General features: G+C 54.2%; 1 protein-coding gene across 1 annotated transcript; it reads right to left on the bottom strand.

Moving 5' to 3' along the window:
* Window positions 1-1,266: 1,266 nt before the first annotated feature.
* MN1 (MN1 proto-oncogene, transcriptional regulator) lies at window positions 1,267-17,342 on the bottom strand (the record flags this gene model as incomplete). The annotated part of the gene is made up of 2 exons (XM_081338701.1): window positions 1,267-1,503; window positions 14,015-17,342. 2 exons carry the CDS (start codon window positions 17,340-17,342, stop codon window positions 1,319-1,321), a joined length of 3,513 nt encoding a protein of 1,170 aa, XP_081194827.1. The 3' UTR covers window positions 1,267-1,318.
* Between the last annotated feature and the right edge of the window lie 208 nt (window positions 17,343-17,550).

A 17,550-nucleotide genomic window follows, 5' to 3' on the forward strand; every position in this document is an offset into this window, starting at 1 on the left:
AAAAGAAATGCACCCCTCAGGTTTCTTAGATTTCAAAGAAGAAAAGGCAACCGGGGTGGGGAGCTTCCTATGGGCAGGAACTGGGCCCTTGCCCCCCCCCCCACTGCTTTCTCAGCAGACACCCCAGACCTCCTGGAGAGCCTGGGCAGAGGGAAATCCGTGGAAACTGATCACTGAGCAGGGCTCCCCTGAGGTACCAGGTGGGCTGGCTCAGAGCAGCCTCCTTGCTGCTTGCTGGAAATGCCAACCTGAGGCTGGAAATACCACCCTGGGGGCACCGTGGTTGCCTGACTCCCAGCCACAGGGGAGTTCTTCCCTTCCCTCTGGCTTGGTTGGCCCCTCTCTTGACCTCCTCCCCGCAGCCAAGCGCGGCTCATTGCCCCGGCTCTGCCGCTTTGACTCCCTGGTAGCCAGAGCAGCACCCAGCCAGAGCCGGCTGGATGCTGCCTTGGACTGGGCTCCGCAGAGGGGCCTCTCTCTGCAGGAAATGGAGGAAGACAATGGGAGGCTGTTGGCAGAGCAGGAGGACCCGGCTGGGCTGCTGGCTGGGTGGAGGAGGCCCCCTCCCTCCCCCTCCCCCTCCCCCCTCCCTCCCTCCAGGAAAGGCACTCAGCTGTCAAGGGGAGCCCGGCAGGCCCTGAGAGCAGAGCTGCCACTGAGCGTGCTTGCAAGCACACACACACATAGACACACACAAAAGAAAAACAGGCGATCTGAGGCTTTGTGCCAGAAAGCAGAAACCAGGCAGCAGCAGGAATGAGGTGGGGAGGGGAGGCAAGGGATCAGCTTGCATCCCCCCCTCCTCGCCCGCCCACCCGCCTTCTCGCTCTCCAGTGAGACAAAGGAAGGTCTGAATACTTGGCTGAGCATTGATGGTTTGGCTGTGGTGGGCAGGAAAGGCAAAATCTCGGGGGTCCCCGAGTAGCTTTTGGGGTGGCAGTTTCCATCTGAGGGGTTTGGACTTCGGTGCTGCTCTCCAGTTGCCCTCTCAGACTTCTGAAAAGAGGGGAGGGGAGCAGGAAAACCCCGAACCCATCCTGCCTCCCCTTGACCTGGCCCTGCTTGGCCTCACCGCCTCCTCCTCCTCCGGCAGGAGAAATGGCCGCTGTTCTTTTCTTTCTTTCCTTCTTTTTTTTAAAAAGGTTGAGTTTGTTTTAATTAACCCTTGCCAGTCTGTATGCTGTCAAACAGATACCAGCCTAGAAAAACTGTCCAGCTAGTAACAGCAGCTGGTTAAACATAAAAAGAACAGAAGTAAACCACCACCTTCTCCTCTTCCTCTTCCTCTCCTCCTCCTCCTCTTCCTCCTCTTTCTTCTTCAAGTCAGGGCAGCCACAAAAGTCCCAAATCTGTTGGAGATGTCCGAGTGCAGGGATCTCCATGTTGGCACTGCAGTCCGGCCCTTGGCGTCACCCATGTCGTCCGTGCAGTGGACAGAGAGACACTGCAAGTGGCTGCCCGTCTGTGCTGGAGCCAAGGACTTGCTAGAGGGGAGGTCATGGGCTGCAAAAGGAGGAGGAGAAAGAGGTTAGGCTGGGGGCCACCAGGGAGCAAGAGCAGCATTCAGCCGGGGCTTCCTCTGGAGCCACTCTGGGCTGGGAAAGGGCCCCAGAGGCAAGAGGAGAGCAGGCCGGGGCCCCAGGCCAGGCTCTGGGCAGAGCAGGAAGGGGTATGGAGGCTTAGCCCTCAGTTCCCAAAGCAGGTGCCAGGATTTCTTGCTCTTTAAGAGCTCTCCACAAGGAAGTCCCGTCAGAAGGCAACGCTCGGGTTGCCCTGAGCCTGAACTGCTGGCAGCCAGAACATCCCGCCAGGCCTCTGCAGAGGTTCTCCCCAAATTCTGAACAGAGCCGAAGCATTTGGGGTTTGGAACCGCAAAGGCAGCCATGCAATCCATGGCAGAGCTGAGAAGACATGCCCCAACTTCCCCTCAAGGCTTCTTCCTGTGCCAGGCTACTGAAGGGGCAAAACACGGCACAGAGACCCTGGGCAGTTGCCCACCTCTCTAAGACCTGGTGCTCGGCAGCTAACCCGAGTCTACCCCATTTCACAAAAGGCTGGCATCAGAGAAGCCACTGACCTAGATGCTCATCCCACACCTCTGCCAAAGTGCTGGCACGATTCCTGGCAAACCTCGAGGTCTGCCGGCCGGCTGGCCTGATGCAAGGCTAATGGCTAATGGCCCTCAGCACCCGGCCACCCTAAAGATGTCCTGAGGCTGAAGGCACCTCCTCCCTGGACATGTTGTTGCACCACGCGGTTCTGAGAGCACCCCTCGCCTGCCTCTCTTCGTTCAAAACACCCCATGGGGCAAGATCCTTTTCACCAACTCTCTCCTCTGACGGTCTGACATATCGGCTTGGACACCTGCCTGGGCACTCCTGCGAGAAGCCTGCTGCCGAGGACGGAGCGCCAGTGCCAAGCAACACCCTCCGGCTTTCGCATTGGCAAAGCAAGTGCTTTGCACAGCGGCATTTGGAAATGAGAGCGGCAGGGACCCATGTGAGCACACCCGAGGGCAGACAAAGCAGGCACATGCCTGCCATCCTTGTGCACATCACTCAGCCAAAGGCCCACCCTCTTTGGTCAGCCTTTGTGAGTTGCACTCCTCTCTCGCAAGCCACCCCTCCCCCTTGGGGGCCTGATCCTGGACCCTCATCTCAGCGGTGCTCTCAATCCACAGGCAAAGGTGCCCGTTTCCAGCTGGCAATGCTTTGCCAGGGGTGTTTGCCAACCAAGGTTGGCTTGGCTCCTGGCAACGGATGTGATCCTAGCCTGCACACGCATCCCCATTGCAAGCACACCCTCATCTTCTGCCCATGAGAGCTGAATCAGAAGCTGTGTCCCTTTCTGGAGCCAGCTGGCTTGCCAAGGAGCTGCTGGATGCAACCCAGGAAACCGCAGTCAGGATCCCTTCTGCCACTTCAGAAAGCCAAAGGAAGTCTCGAGCACCACACTCTTCCCATTCAGCCACTGAAGATTACACACCCTCGGCACAACGGCGGGGGAGGGAGAAGAGGCATGTGCCCAGGGCCACCTCCTCCCCACCCAGCATCCATCTGGGTTCAGCAAGTAGCCCATTTATCCCAAACCCATCTAGGCACTCCTGGGTTAGCAGTGCAGGAAAACCGCCTTTGATCTTCGCCAGCTCTTCTCTCCTGACAAGATGATTAATTGAGGTGCCCAAGATTTGTATCAGGCCCATGTCGCCTGAATGTTTGTGTTGCTCACAGTACTCAAGAGCTGGCAAAGGGCTCCTGATTTTTGGCTTTTGCAAGGAAAAACAGGTAGGAGCAGATAAGGCAGCCTGCTCCAAAGAGCAAAGATGCTTACACCACTAAATTCAATTCTGTTTGCATTTGCACCCAGGACAGCAAAACAGAATGCTCACCCCAAAAGTGTATGGAGACCCCCACCCCCAGTCCTCCTCTTTTCTCTGCCCTTCCCCTGTCTCCGGCCCCTTTGAGAAGGAGGTTCAGGTGAGCCTGCCAGCAAGGAGGCCACGGGCTTTCTGGGGAAAAACCAGGGGGAGCAGGCGATGGGGGGAGCAGGGCTGCCCTTCTCTTTCCAGTAAGTCAGCAGGTCCACTTCCTGAGAGAAGCCGTGTTCATATTTCCCCTTAGTTTTCACCTAAACTCTGTTCAGGAAGCAGGACAGACCAGCGTGGCTGACCAGGGGCCGCCTATCAAATAATGCAAGGTGTCTGGCTATTCAGGAAGTAAATTTAGCTATGGAATGGAGATATTGATCGGAAATAATTAAAGCAATTATTCACAGATTAAATAGGCTACGGATGGTGCAACCACCCTCCTGACTTCTTTATAACCCTTCCATGTGTAAAAAGCACCTTGGGCAGGGGGGGGGTGTCTGATTTACAGAAATGTCACTAGCCGTTGAGGGGCAGATCATTATTTGGGGCATTTGACCAGCTGATTTCAAAACCAGCATTGCCAGTTCCAAAACCCACCCAGTTGCTGGCATGGCCCTTGCCAAGGCAGATGCTGCTGTTCATGCAAAGTAGTTACATCTGCAGAGGACTCTGCCAAGCAGGGTCTTTTTCAATAAAAAGACCCCCAAGTGCTGCCAGGGAGGCCCCTCCAAGCTCCTTGCCAGGAGCTGCCTCATCTGCCTGAGGAGCTTCTCCGGTTGCCAGGGCGCTGCCCTCTTTTGCCCATCCAAGGTTCAGCCCGAGAGAATCTGGCCTGCCCATCAGAAAACAGCATTTCAATAGTGTTTTAAATGTTGAGCACAGATTAAAATATAAGCTGTAAATTAATAGCAGTGAGCTATAAATAGCAGACCACGGGGAAGCTGCTATGGACTCCTCCTGCAAGCTGGATCAGAATAGCCCGTCCGAAGGGCCGAGGCTGGCATGGGACGCAAAGCCCCCCACCAGTGAAGGAGGCTTAGCGGGGAGGCTTCCCAGGGGAGCCCTTCATAGTGTCACTGCCTCCCTTGATGGGAGCTGTGCCTTTGGCTTGACCTCTTCTCCCTCTAGGTTAGCTGATGACTTGGCACCGCTTGGAAACCGCAAGAGTCCCAGGGAAAGTGCCTGTTCGGGTCTTGCTGCACATCACCAGCAAGCTTAATCCTCCAATCAACCATCAGCTCCTGATGGCTTTATAAGAATTAAACTGCATCAATCCCAAATTCCCAATTTTAAGATGATGATGATGATGCATATTTACCAAGACTCTTCAGGGGGGGAAAAAGCAATTAAATTCTATACAATAAAATTAGTTTACAACATAATAGCCAATCCAATAAACAAATAATTAAAACCTCAACAAAACAAGCAAAAACCTACAATTCAAACAGTTGCATATATGCCCAAGTAATAACTTAGCATCTACTAAGTTAAGGAGCGGTGGGAAGGATAACCAGGCCTACCTAACCTCTCATAGCCAGTGAAAGTGGAGTCTAAAGGTTTGCAAGGTTTTCAGGGAGGAAGGGAAAGAGGAAGAAATGCAGAGTTGGGAGAGTAACTCCAGAGGCAAGAAGCCCAGCGGCCTCCAGCTCCTCACCCTGGACACAGCTTGGCCCATCAGACTCTTCCTGCCTCACTGGGGAAGCCATGCGCTCACATGTTGCAATATGTCTAACATATATATGGAGCATGACAAAACAAAATGCCCAGTCAATTTAACATGCTAAATCTGTTAGCCCATTTATATGCATTTCATGGGAATTTTAAAATGTGGATTTAAAAAAGGTGATATTAAACAGATTCCCTCTGTCAAATGAAGTAACTATTTATATTTTTATAAAATCTTCAGCGTATCTCACTCAGCCTAGAGGAAAAATATGAAAAGGGAAAGAATTCTATAACAACTTTAGATGAAGTGTTTTTCTGTGCAGAAAAAAACACATAGTTTGCCTATTTAGGAAGCATGAATTCGCAGATTCCAAAGAGTGTTATTAGCAAATCCAGGAAGCCCTTTTCCTACTGCACATTTCTTTACGCTCCTGATCTAAGACGTCCCGTGTGGAACCGCCTGCCTCTGAAATGGCCACCAGCGGCCCCCAGGTCACTGGCAAACAGTCCAGAATGCCTCCTCCCCCACAGGAAGAACCAGCCGAAGCAGGGAAGATGCTGGGGGGCAGAGGGGGCAGTGGATAAAGGACCCCACAGAAAGCAGAGGGGCTGAGCTCCCAGTCCCAGTTGGTGCTAAGTGGCACCATGGCTGCAAAGCCTCCGGCGAGGGGCTCTTTCCAGTGCAATGCTCCAGCCCCGTCTTCCTCTCCTCCCGCTTGTGGCCCTGCAGTCTGAAGCTGCTCTAGGGAGAGGGCCCCTTGTGCAAAGCCCCCTCCCCTCCAGACTCAGCCCTGGGCATATGGGGCAGGAAGCAGGGTGAGGTGGTTTCCAGAACTGCCCTTTTGCCAATACTGTCAGTGCCACCTCTGCCTTGCTTCCGCATCTGCTGTTTTCCCCCCTGCTATTTCTTCTGGCATTCTTCCCTTCTGCTGCTTCAGTTTACTTTGGTGGATTTGTATACATATTGATTTAAAAAGATAATGCCCCCCCTTCCATTTTGTCACTCTGTGTAACTTACAAATACCTCTTCAATGTAATGTCCAAACTCATAACTAACAACTCTTTCTTTTAGCGCTACCAGCATTTGCAAGCATGAGGCTACTTTGAATAAACAAATAATGTTCCTTCGCAACCCTTCGGGGCAGCAATTATTTCTGATCCCCAAAAGACGCTTGCAAGGAGGACCAGAGAGGGGGAAAGCGCAACGGCCCTTGGCCAGGATGGTTGCAGAGGGCCAGAAGGAGGAGGCTTTGGTGTCCCTAAGGAGAGGAGGATGGACAGCAGAACAGGATACAACCACACCCCTGGCCAACTATGGCCGAGTGAAGGCACAGAGCTGACTCTTTCTTCCCTCACCCAGGCAGCTTCTGCTCCCCAAATTCAAAGTGATAATTCCATCTGCTGACTGGATCCTGTTTGGGAATCATAATGGCTCAGCCCAAACTGATGGACTGAATGAAATCACTGGGGGGGCACCTTCTTAAACAATGGGAATGCCTAGCCACGAATCATACCTTAACAGATGCACATTTTACCTCTCCAGAAAATAAACCATAGAGAAATATAAAATAGCACACACACAAAAGTAAATCCTGTCCAGCAATAGAACACCAGAATAACAATGAACACAGCAACCTTAAATGCCTCTCCAGCCCCAGAGCAGCATGGCAGAGCACAGCTCCAGGACCAGGCCAGGGAGGAGCCCCCCCCCCGAGTCCCTTGTGGCAAAGGGGTTCCCACTCTAGAACCTCTGCAAAGACAGGAAAGACTGCCTCACTGAAAAATCCACTCTGGAACTGGTGGGTGGAAGAGCTGCCATTCCTGTGTCCACTCTCAAGCACCTCCTGAACCCATTTCTCCCACCCCAACACACACGCACACACACACACACACACACACACACACTGGCGTCACTCCTCCAGGAACGCCAGGAAGACAGAGGCAACAGGGTAAAGAAGCAGCATCCCCAGGCTTGAGTCGCCCTGCGTCGTGCAGCCTTTTGGAACTCTGATGACTTATAATCAAAACTTTCCATTTTTTTTCTTTGCTTCCAGAAATTATTGAACAAAATACTGTGTGAGCAAATGAAGTAGCCTTACAAAACAAAGGGTAACAAGCAGCACCTTCAGCCCAAACTGCTCGGTGGGGTTTTGGTTTAAGGGTATTTTCAAAGCATCAAGATGAGTTGCAATCCCAGGGGCCAATCTTTTGTACTTGACCGCCTCACTTCAGGAACATCCGAGGCATTCCCTGGAGTTTATGAGCCTCAGAATTTCGGGCTACTATGGATGGAGGGTGGAAGACGGGTGGAAACGTGCTCTAGATGGGAGTCACTGGAATGGTCCCTGGGCAGACTGTTGAACGGTCTCATTTCTGGGCCTGGAAAAGGCCTCCCGAGAGCTGTGCAGGGAGCTTACAAAGCCATCCGAGTCATCCACCAAGTAGCCACCAAAGAAGGGACAGTAGAGTGAAGCCGGCAAGGAGAGCGACCCTCAGGAATCAACTCCTCTTCAGCTCTCCTGCAGGGCAGCCCTTCAGCTCCTGGAATTGGCTTGGAAAAGGTGTAGGCCTAGGCGGTCTTGTAAAGCCCCACTTGGCTGGAGGAGAAGAGCCAGAAGATCTCTCTCCTTTTTCCAAGCACACAGTGGCCACCACTGCGGAGCAGCCGAGGGGACAGATGTCACAAGCCACATCTCCTCAGTTCTCTTCCAGTCACCCACCTTGCTCTGCACATCTGGTCTTGGCACCAGAAAGTCACGGGGGATTAGGATAGCAGAGCGAGGAACAGAGTCCAGGAAGAGTGCTTGGAAGCTCAAACCCCATCTTGCAGCTGTTCAGAAAGCATTGAACAAGCCATCATTTGTGGCTCAAAACAAATAGCTTTGTTTCCTGTGTGGGTTCAGATCAGGGGCAATGCACATTTTTCTTTTGGAGAAGAGAGGAAACTGGCACAATTTCCAATTCCATCCTGGTCAAGAAAAGAGAAGGCAATTTGTCCACTAGGACAAGCAGAAAGCTCATGGCAACAATCACAATCCGCAGTTGTCAGACTTAGAGATCATTTACTCCGAACCCTGGTCTGAGGCGAACATGCAGCTACCCATCTAGCAGCAGAGAAGCAGGGGTGGGGGGTTCCCCCCCCAGGCTTCCCTCTGCTCTGCCTGTGCTTCTGAGGCAGGGGTACAATTAACACTGCGTGGCCAAGACCCTTTCATTGCATCCTCACCAGTGAGCAAACTATGGAAGAAAAAGAGACGCATCAACTGGCAGCAAGATTTTTCCTAATGAAATACAGAATTCCAAAATGGAGGCTGAAAACTACTTTTCTCAGAACTTTTAACACGAATCGACTCAAACTAGCTTCAATTAATAAATCTGCTTTGCCTGAGGTGTTCAGTTGGATCTGAAGGATTCCACGTCCATTCCCATGAAAAACAAAAGCATCCAGCAAAACACCCCACCCACTCTCCCTTTAGCAGTCTCGGCTTTTGCCTTGGTGTTAGCACATTTTTCCTTCGGCAGGACATAAAGGTGATGGGGAAGGGAGTGCAAGGGTCAGGGTTAGGCCAGCATTACAGGCTAAGGCTTCCAAATCTCTCCGTTGGGATGTAGGTATGCATTGCATCAAATTATTGGGTGGCAGGAAAGATTCCACCATGAAATTGTTAAGGGTGAGTGGTTATTTCCAAGCCCTGCCAAGAACAAAGGAAATACTTCATGAATCCAAATTCTGATACTATGTTTAGACTTGATGGTGCAAAATCTCAACTGAGGGGTACCCTGGGGCTCAACGTGCCTTTTGTATTTTTTTGTCCTTCCTTGCCTTTCTTCTGATGAAGCTCCAGCATTATCATTGTTTTCTGAACTTTTTTTTTAAAAAAGCAACAGAATGAAACAAATGGGGCTGTTATGCTTTAGAAAGATTTCTAGGTAGAAGAACTCCAGAGCTGTAAAATTAAGCATATCTAAGCCATAAGAAAATCATTTATACAGAACCACCACAAAACAGTAAATAAACTACTAATTCATAGTGATTACTAAATATTGATCCCAGTGCAGCCTCAGCTGAATGAGCCGAACCTAAGTCCCTGCAAGCAAATTTTCCTGAATTGCAAGCAGGAAGGCTTAGGAGTGAGGCCACAGGAATCCTTGGTCAAAAGGGACTATTTTAAGACACCACGATTCTCTATGTATTTATGCATGTAGGAGACATGCTGGGACATCCCAATGAATAACATTTTCTTCAGTAACCAATTAAAATATTAAACTGTCTTGATGTTAGCAACACTATTTCAACTACAATAACAGTATTTTCTTGAACTCACATAATTTTTCCCTTTTGAAAATGTAAGTAAAATATCTGCATTTGGTAAGTAGCATTTTAATATTTTACCACTGAATGGTCAGATTAATATTGAATGCTGTTATTAAGCTATACATCATTTGGTAAAGTCTTACGATAATTAATACTTCATTGTAAAACAGAACCAAGGAAACCAAAAATAAAAAAAAGTATGCTGGGTTTTTTTATATCCAGAAAGTTTGTGGACAGAGACTCCTCTTTCATATATTTGATGCACATTCTTTACCAAATTAAAATTAAGTGCATCTCACAAAGAAACCATTTTGTAATTTTGAAACAAGCATATTTTTCTCTCTTTAAATGCTGAATCTGGCAAGGCTTCTCCACCCAAAGAGAAAACTGGCTAGCGATTTTATCATCTGAATCCTTCACCTCTTGTAGGAGGCTCAGCCTCACAAAAAAAATACATTTTTTTTAATCAGATGGCTTTTCCTTCCTTTTCTTTTATACAATACAAATATCATCTCTCTTATTCCCTGTAAAGTATAAATACGTTCAGCTGGTTAAAATTAATAGATAGTCCCTCCGGCTAGTAAATTTCACTAATTTAAGATTTAAGGCAATCAGGAAAATCTCCACTATGTAATCTTAGAAATACATAACGCTGCAGGAGAATGATAGGTATATTTCAGCAAAAGTGAACCTGGATGCCATCAGAGGGAACCCGTTTCCCCTCCGCTGGCCAGCACTGACCTTTCTGCCGTGTCTCCGTTGAATGTTCCCCAAAGCTGCCTGGGGTGCCCCCTCGTCTTTAACCCCAAACCACAGTCTAGGTCTCAAGATATTGACTAGCACTTTGCTGCTCAGGGGGATTTTTGACATTCCAATTCTGAAGGGCCTTATGCCCAAATTAATGCTTAATTTAAAAAGATGAAAAGTAAGCCTGGTTCCTTCCTTCTGCTTTGCTGTTCAAAGGAATCTTCTTAGAAGACTCCGGTCTTAAACATAAATTTAGGCTGCGTAGACCCAGAAAACTCTTAATGTCCAAATAATGATGGCGCACAGTTTTTCCCCCCTCTGGTTAGAGAAGCAAAGAATAGCTCCCTATTCCACAATCCAACAAACGCAGGCCAAAAGACCTACACTGTGCTTCTGCCTAAACACGGGCCCAGGGGGAGTGAGGCAACCCACCTTCAGGGAGATACTCAATGGGCCCCACAACATGAGGAAACTGCAGCAAGAGTTGTCAATGAAGATTCTCAGTCATCCAGATGGAGTTGACAAAACAACACTTTCTTTACGAAAATGTTTGTCATATGTGCAACTGCAAATTCCTCTGTGATGAGACTGTGTTGCTCACTATTTGTATCTGTAACATGGACAGTCTTCAGACACAACTCTCTAAAGACATTCAAGAAAAGCAAGACAGTGTTCCAGCATGATTTACAGAGAGGTTTTGTCTGTTTTCATAACAGCCGCCTCTGCAACTCTTGAGTTCCTCCAGTAGCATTGTGCAATTATTTTGTTTTACAGCTTAGGAAATGTAGTTATAAAATAAATAAATAAACTTATGAAATGCATGCATCATGTTCCTGCCTTCCTGGGTAAGAAACACTATACAAAGCACAAAAAAAGAATAAGAAATTATGGCATAAGATAAAACAAAGGAAAATATATTTAATTCTACAAGCAAATTTTGAAATATTAAATGATACCTAATTTTTGTATTCTAAAACACATACTTCCAAGTTGGAGCATTGACTACAACCAACAGGATTAATTTAAACAATGCATGGGAATATAAAGGACAGGTACTATTTAAGAAAATAAAAAGTAAACTACCAACTCCAAAGACTTACAGCCAGACAGGAGGGTACGACTCAGCCCAGCATAACATTCCACAAGGGCCCTCGGTCAGCACACAAAGCTACGGTGGCTCAGCACTTCCAAGAGAGGCCACCTGTCTCCATTCCACGTGCAAAGGACTCCCTACAAATGTTAGAACTGGCCTGCTTCTGGGCAACTTGCTTGCCTTTGTGGAGGTGAATAAAAAGGGAAAATGAACAGCTTAAGCAGCATTTGGTCTAACCAGCCCTGGCCTTTAATGGCAACTTTAGCCTCGGAAGTATCCAGAAATATGCTTGAAGATTGGAAGACCCTTTCCTGCCAGTCCCCGTGAAGGACATAGCCTGGGGACTGGGGCTGTGCTCACCTGCTAAAGCCGTTTGCCTTAAAAGCCTTTGTCCTGTCCTTAAGCCCAGCAGTGGTGGGCACCTTCCCTATCCCTGGTTCTGTGCCTTATGCATCCCAGGTGACCGTTCCCTTCCTCAGGCCAGAGGATCAAATGGTGCCGCTACAGCAACAAACGGTGCATCCCTCTAACAGGTACAACAGATTTCCAATCCGCTTTTGATGCCAGAAAGCAATCTCCATGCTTTCCTCATCCTTTCAATTTCACTCAGGGGTGTTTCAAAACTGGCCCTTCAAGACTGCCTCCTCACAACCCATCAGGAGAGCCCGTGGAGATGGGAAACCCTGTCCTCCTGCCCAGATTAACATTTCATGTGGAAGCGCTCGTTCCATGAATGTTCATGTTCACACCATCCCAGGGGGCAGCTTCTTCCACTGACAGATTTATGAGTACTACGACAGGCAGCCAAACCAGCAAACAGTAGCTAAGCATCCTGGAACAGCCTGGGAAGGAGAATAGGAGCCAAACCAAATCCGTTCGCCTTTTGCGTTACAGCCACCAAAGGCATTTGCTGCTGCTGCTGCTGCATGTTGCAGTAGGTTGCTACAGAGCAGCACCCTGGGGACTCCCTGCCCCAGGATGCACCCCCTCAAAGGAGAGAGACCCAGAGAGGGAGGGGAGGCCCAGGAAGCCAAGCTCTTGCCTACCTGCCAGACAATCCTCTCTCTGCAACAGCTGAGGCAACCGCCATCTTCCAGCTAGCCCCGATTTCAGAGTCAAGGTTCTGGAATACAGCTCAAGACAGACCAGAGAGCCGCTTCACTGGAGCCTTGCTTTGAGCCTCAAAACAAAACCATCTCCAAAAGTCACACACGCGGCAGTATGCATGGAAGTTCTGCAAAAAAAAATTCTATAACAGCGCAGGTCTTGGCACGTTTATCTAGAAAGTAACTCTTGCTTTGTTTCTTATCGCACAGCAGGGAAGCACGTGAAACATATCTCTCCCTAGGTTCTCTGTCCCTCCTGGAGGAAATGAAAGGGAGGCAGGGATCTGGAATTGCCCCATGGAATCCTCCATAGGAAAGAGGATCGCATGGATGGGCTCGCATCAGGTCACATCTCCTGCATCCCACATGTTGTTCAACATCAGAAACAGCGTACTGACCAATTTCAAAAAGTTACCTAAAAGAACAGCATAATATATCATTGAGCAGAATAATTCAAATAAAAAAATAGGCAAAGATTTCCTTTTTCCCTTCCCAACCCTCACCCTTGTGATGACCTTGGACAAAATACCAGCATTAAGGCTGCATCACTTTTCTCCAGTTTGAAAAGCTCCAGTCACTGAAATTCATATTTAAACTCTGCCTCTGCAAACCCTTCCTTGTTCTGAGTTGGGAGTGGCTGGAGCCGCCCCTGGAAAAGTTCCTGCACTCAGGAAGAACAAGCACAGTTATGCAAGCAGGAGAGCCGCAAGCCGACGGCCGCCTCTCTCCTGGATCTCCTGCATCGGACCAGCCTCAGATTCCACCCTGGAAACTTTCCTGCTTACCCAAAGGAAAAGCGCCGCGGAGCCAGCCTGGCAAGGCTGGAGAGACGGGAGCTGCGATTTGCCGGCTAAGAAGCTATTGATCCAGTCAGGTCCGGTGTCAATGGAAGAGAAGGCGCGGAAGGAGCCCCGCAAGGTCTCGCCCAAAGGAAACCTGGGAGAAGGGCTGCCCCCCCCCCCGGCCATCCCCTCTTCCCTCCGGGGCAGCCCCTCCGTTGCCAGGGAAAGCTCCTTGCCCTGGCGGGGGCTCACCCATCCGACAGAGCTGGAAGTCCAGGAGCCCCCCAAGAGCCGGACGGGCAAAAGCAAATCAGACCAGCAGAACCTGCGCCGTCTCAGAGGCTGCAACCGCACCCGACTCACCGCGCGCGTCCCCGGTGGACCTACATAAGAGCTCCCCGATGTTTTTAAGCCTCTCTAAAATATCCTACCCCCCTCAAAAGCCTTTCTCCTCCCCCCCCCACGCGAATCTCGGCAAAAATCATTATGTTGCGCGAAACTTTGGAAAGGTGTATTCAGGAGGCACAAGGTCCTTCTGACTCTCAAGATGTCCTCTTTCCCTCCCGGGGAGCGGGACGCGGCCTAGAAGACCTCGCCAGACCAGCGCTTCTGCGGAAGGGGACCTCTTCAGGGCAGCTCTAGCGCGGGGGGCTTCGTCCTGAAGGTTCACGCGTCAGCGCGTGCGGGCCGCGCCACTTTCCCCTCCTTTGCGTTCCCACGTTAATCCGACCCAAACAAGCGGGCCGGGGGGGGGTGCTCTGCTCGAGAGTGGAGACACAGCTCCGAGGCAAAGGCGCCTCAGCAGCAGCGCCGCCTATGCGGAGGGGAGACCAGCGGTCGGACTTACACCGCGCGGGGGGGGAGCATGGGACCTGGAGTAAAGCTTGGCCAGGCAGCTCCGGCCCGAGCGGAGCGGAGCTCGGCGGCGGCCTCCCCTACCTTCCTTGCCGGGCGTGGGCGCCTTCGCTTTCTCCCAGGACACCAGGGCCTTCTCACGGGCCTCCCCGTCCAGGAGGGCTTTGTCTCCGGGAAGGTACCACGCGGCGGAGTGCTCGGCCATCAGAGACTCCAGGTCGATAGTGCTCACCGCGCCCTTGGCTCCGGCGCCCTCGCAACAGCTGCTCAGCTCGCCGCTGTCGCCGTTCTGGGCCCCGCCCGAGCCTTCGGGACCCTGCTTGGCGCTCTTGAGGCCCAACGGCTGATCCTCGGAGATGCTGAACTGTTGCCGCTGCAGCTGGATCTGCGCTTGCAGGATCTCCAACGGGTGAATCTCCTCCTGCACCGGGCCGGGCGGGGCGGCGGCGTAGCTGTCGGGGCTGGAGGAAGCGGTGCTGCTGCCGGCATGTAGGCCCAGCTGCGCCAGGGCCGACGTCTTCTGTCCGTTCAGGAGCGGATGGTCCGCCGGGAGGGCGGGCGGCTGAAGCGGGCTGCGCCCCGCGGGACACCCTTTGGCGCCCTGGTTGTCGGAGCTGGAAGACACTTCCTCCTCGCTTTCCACCTCGCAGAAGTCGCCGCCGCCGCGCGGGGAGCAGGATTCCACCTGGTCCAGGGAGGGAAGAAGGTCGGCTTGCTCCGGAGGAGGCTGGAGGAGGAGGTCGCCGCCGGCCTTGCCCCAGGCAGAAGACGGGGAGCTCAACGCCTTGGGGGGCTCGTGAAGATGAGGGGTGCCGCCGCCGCTTCGCTCCCCGCTTTGTCCGGGGCTGCCGCTTTCTGCAGCCGCCGTCGAGCCGTACTTTTCAAAGAAGCCGCCGGCGCCGCCCGTCGCCCCGGCGGCTGGGCTGACGTGGCCGCTGTCTCGTTTCCTACGTCCCCTGCCTCGTCCGCTTCCCGCTTTGGCGTCGGGGCCCGATCCGGGGGAGTAATTAGGGGAGAGGCTGCTTTCGCCCGCAGGAGCCGTCGCTACCGTGAGGGGAGGCTGCGGCCCTGCGCCGTTCGTCTCGGGAGGCTCTGCGGGGCTAAGCTTGCTCCGCTTGGCGCCCTCCCCGCCGGCCCCACCGCCCACCGCCGCGGGCGCGCCTTTCTTGCCGAAGGTGACATTGAGGTTGGGCGCACCCAGGCTGGCGATCATGTTCTGGCAGGCGGTGGAGAGCGCTGCCAAGCAGCTCTGCCCAAAGAGGCCGCTGCTGTCCTTGGGGCCTGTGCTCCCGGGAGGCGCCCCGACGCCGCCTTTTGGGAAGGTGCCCAGCGAGAGCGCCCCCAGCTTGCTGCTGGCCGGCGAGGGCCGGGGTTGCGACGGGGGTGGTGCAGAGCTCTGAAAGTCCGTCGGCGGCCCAAAGGACCCGGGCGAAGCGCTGTGCGGGGTAGACTGGCGGCTGGGGGCCCCAAAAGGAAAGCTCGGCGTCTGCACTGCGAAGTCGGGGTGGCTCGGCCTCCTCTCCGACGGCGGGCTCAAGCCGAACTGGCCTTGCAGGCCGCCTGGCGAGGGAACATGTCCTTCACCCCCCGAGGACATCCGCAGGGGCGGCGGTTCCTGCAACCCGCCGATTCCCGGTCGGAACAGCAAATCGCCACCGCCCGGCGGAGGATGAGGCGGCGGGAACCAAGCACCCTCCTGCGCCTCGAAAGCGGCTTCGCCAGGGTGTTGGTGCGGGGACTGGTGATGGCCGTGGCCGCCGGCAGCGTGAGGATGTTGGTGGTGCCCAACCTGCTGCAGGCTGGGCGGACGGAGGCGCTGAGGTTGGCCGCGGGTGGCCGCCATCTGCTTGATCATCAGCGCCGCGTTCTGGCGCTGCTGCAGAGCCGCCTGGGGATCTGGGCCCGGCGGCGGCGGAAAAGTCTCTGGCACCGGCGGCGTGAAGTCCCCCGGCAGACCAGGATAGGCCGCGGAGGGCGACAGGTGGCTCTCCAAGGCGGCCGCCCCGTGCATGCCTGCCCCGCCACCGCCGCTCCACGAATCGAAACGGGGCCTCTTGGGGAGGTTCACGTAGGGGGGCGCATCGAAGTGTTGCAATCGCTGGTTGGGCGGCTGCTGGGGCTGGTTGTGGTGGTGATGGTGGGGCACGTTGAACAGCGGCTCTCCCGGGCCGTAGGAATGCTGCTGCTGCGGCGGCGGCGGCGGCTGGTGCTGCAGGCCCCGGTTCTCCAGCCGGTGGATGGGATACTCGAACTGGCCGTGCTGCGCCTGCAAAATCGGGCCGCCGCCGTCCTGCAGATTCACATTGGCGGCGCTTCCTTCTGGACACTGCTGTGGCCGCGGCAGCGCCGGCGGGCAGGAATTCTGCCTGGCCAGGAGAGCCGGGGGCGGCGGCTGTTGTGGAACTAGGTGGTGCCTTCCGTTGCCCAGGCCCGGCTCCAGCCCCAGAGACATTTTGCGAGCGCCGCCGAACCTATCGAAGAAGACGCCGTGAGGGGACTGTTGGGTAGGCACCTTCCCCAGGGAGCCCGGCGCTCGGGGCAAGGCCGCGGAGTGCCCAGGGAAGTTGCCGCCTCCCGAAGGTGCAGCCTGTCGTCCGGATCCGTACTGCGACAACTGCCCCTCGGCCTCTGACGACGAGAACACGGGCAAGTCGAAATGGCTCTCGCTGTTTGGGTAACTGTATTCCAGGGCATCCACCGCGGCCGCCCCTTGGCCGGGCAGGCGCCTCTGCGAGTCCAGGCCGTGTGGTTCTGAGGAGGCGGCTCCCGGCAGGCCGTGGAAAGAGGCAGCGCGATTAGGTGACTGGTCAAGCGGCAGGCACGGGGCCGGCACGCCGGGATTGTGAAGATGATGCGGCGGCGGCTGGAAGTCCTGGAGGGGTCCCGCCCTCTGCTGTCCGAAGCCATCCCCGCCCGCCTGGCCGTCCGCCAGATGCTGCTCGTAGCCGCCGTCACCCGTGAACGTCTGCTGGCCGCCCGAATAGCCGAGGAGGCGCCCGCCGTGCAGGCAGGAGGTGCTGGGTTCGGGCCCGAAGCCACCCCCGAAGTGCGAGGGCGGTGGTTGGGTCTGGTGGTGTGCGCCCGGCCCAGGCGGCGGGCTACCGAAGAATCCGTGGATCGGCTGGGCCTGGCCCAGCTCCGGAGGGCCGCCGCGGGGGGCGTGGAAACCGCCGTAGCCTTCCCCGGACAAGGTCAGGTTCATGGCCAGCAGATTGGTAGAGGGCTCGCTCAGGGCATTCACGGGCGCCGGTTCGCCGCCGCCGCCGCCACTTCCGCCGTGAAAGGGTGACGGCTTGAACTGGGGGCCCGCGCCCGGCCCAAAGCCGCCGCCCCGCTCGTCCGGCACCCCGCTCCTGCCTGAGCCGCCGCCGCCGCCGCCGCCGTGTGGGTCGAATGGATCCAGCGCAAACATCCCGCCGGTGACTGCGGCTCTATCGCTCGAGTCCCGGCTGACTAGATCCTCAGCGAGGCATCACGGCCGGCCGGCCGGCCGGCTGAGAAAGTCCGCGCCGCCGGCAGGCAGGCAGGCAGGCAGGGAAGAGATCGGCCGCCGCCGCCGCCGCACGACCGACTCACATCTTGCGCGGCAGTTGCCGTCCGGCGCCGGAGTGGCAGCTGGG

This window comes from Vipera berus (assembly GCF_964194415.1).
Source record: "Vipera berus genome assembly, chromosome: 14".
Lineage (NCBI taxonomy): Eukaryota > Metazoa > Chordata > Lepidosauria > Squamata > Viperidae > Vipera > Vipera berus.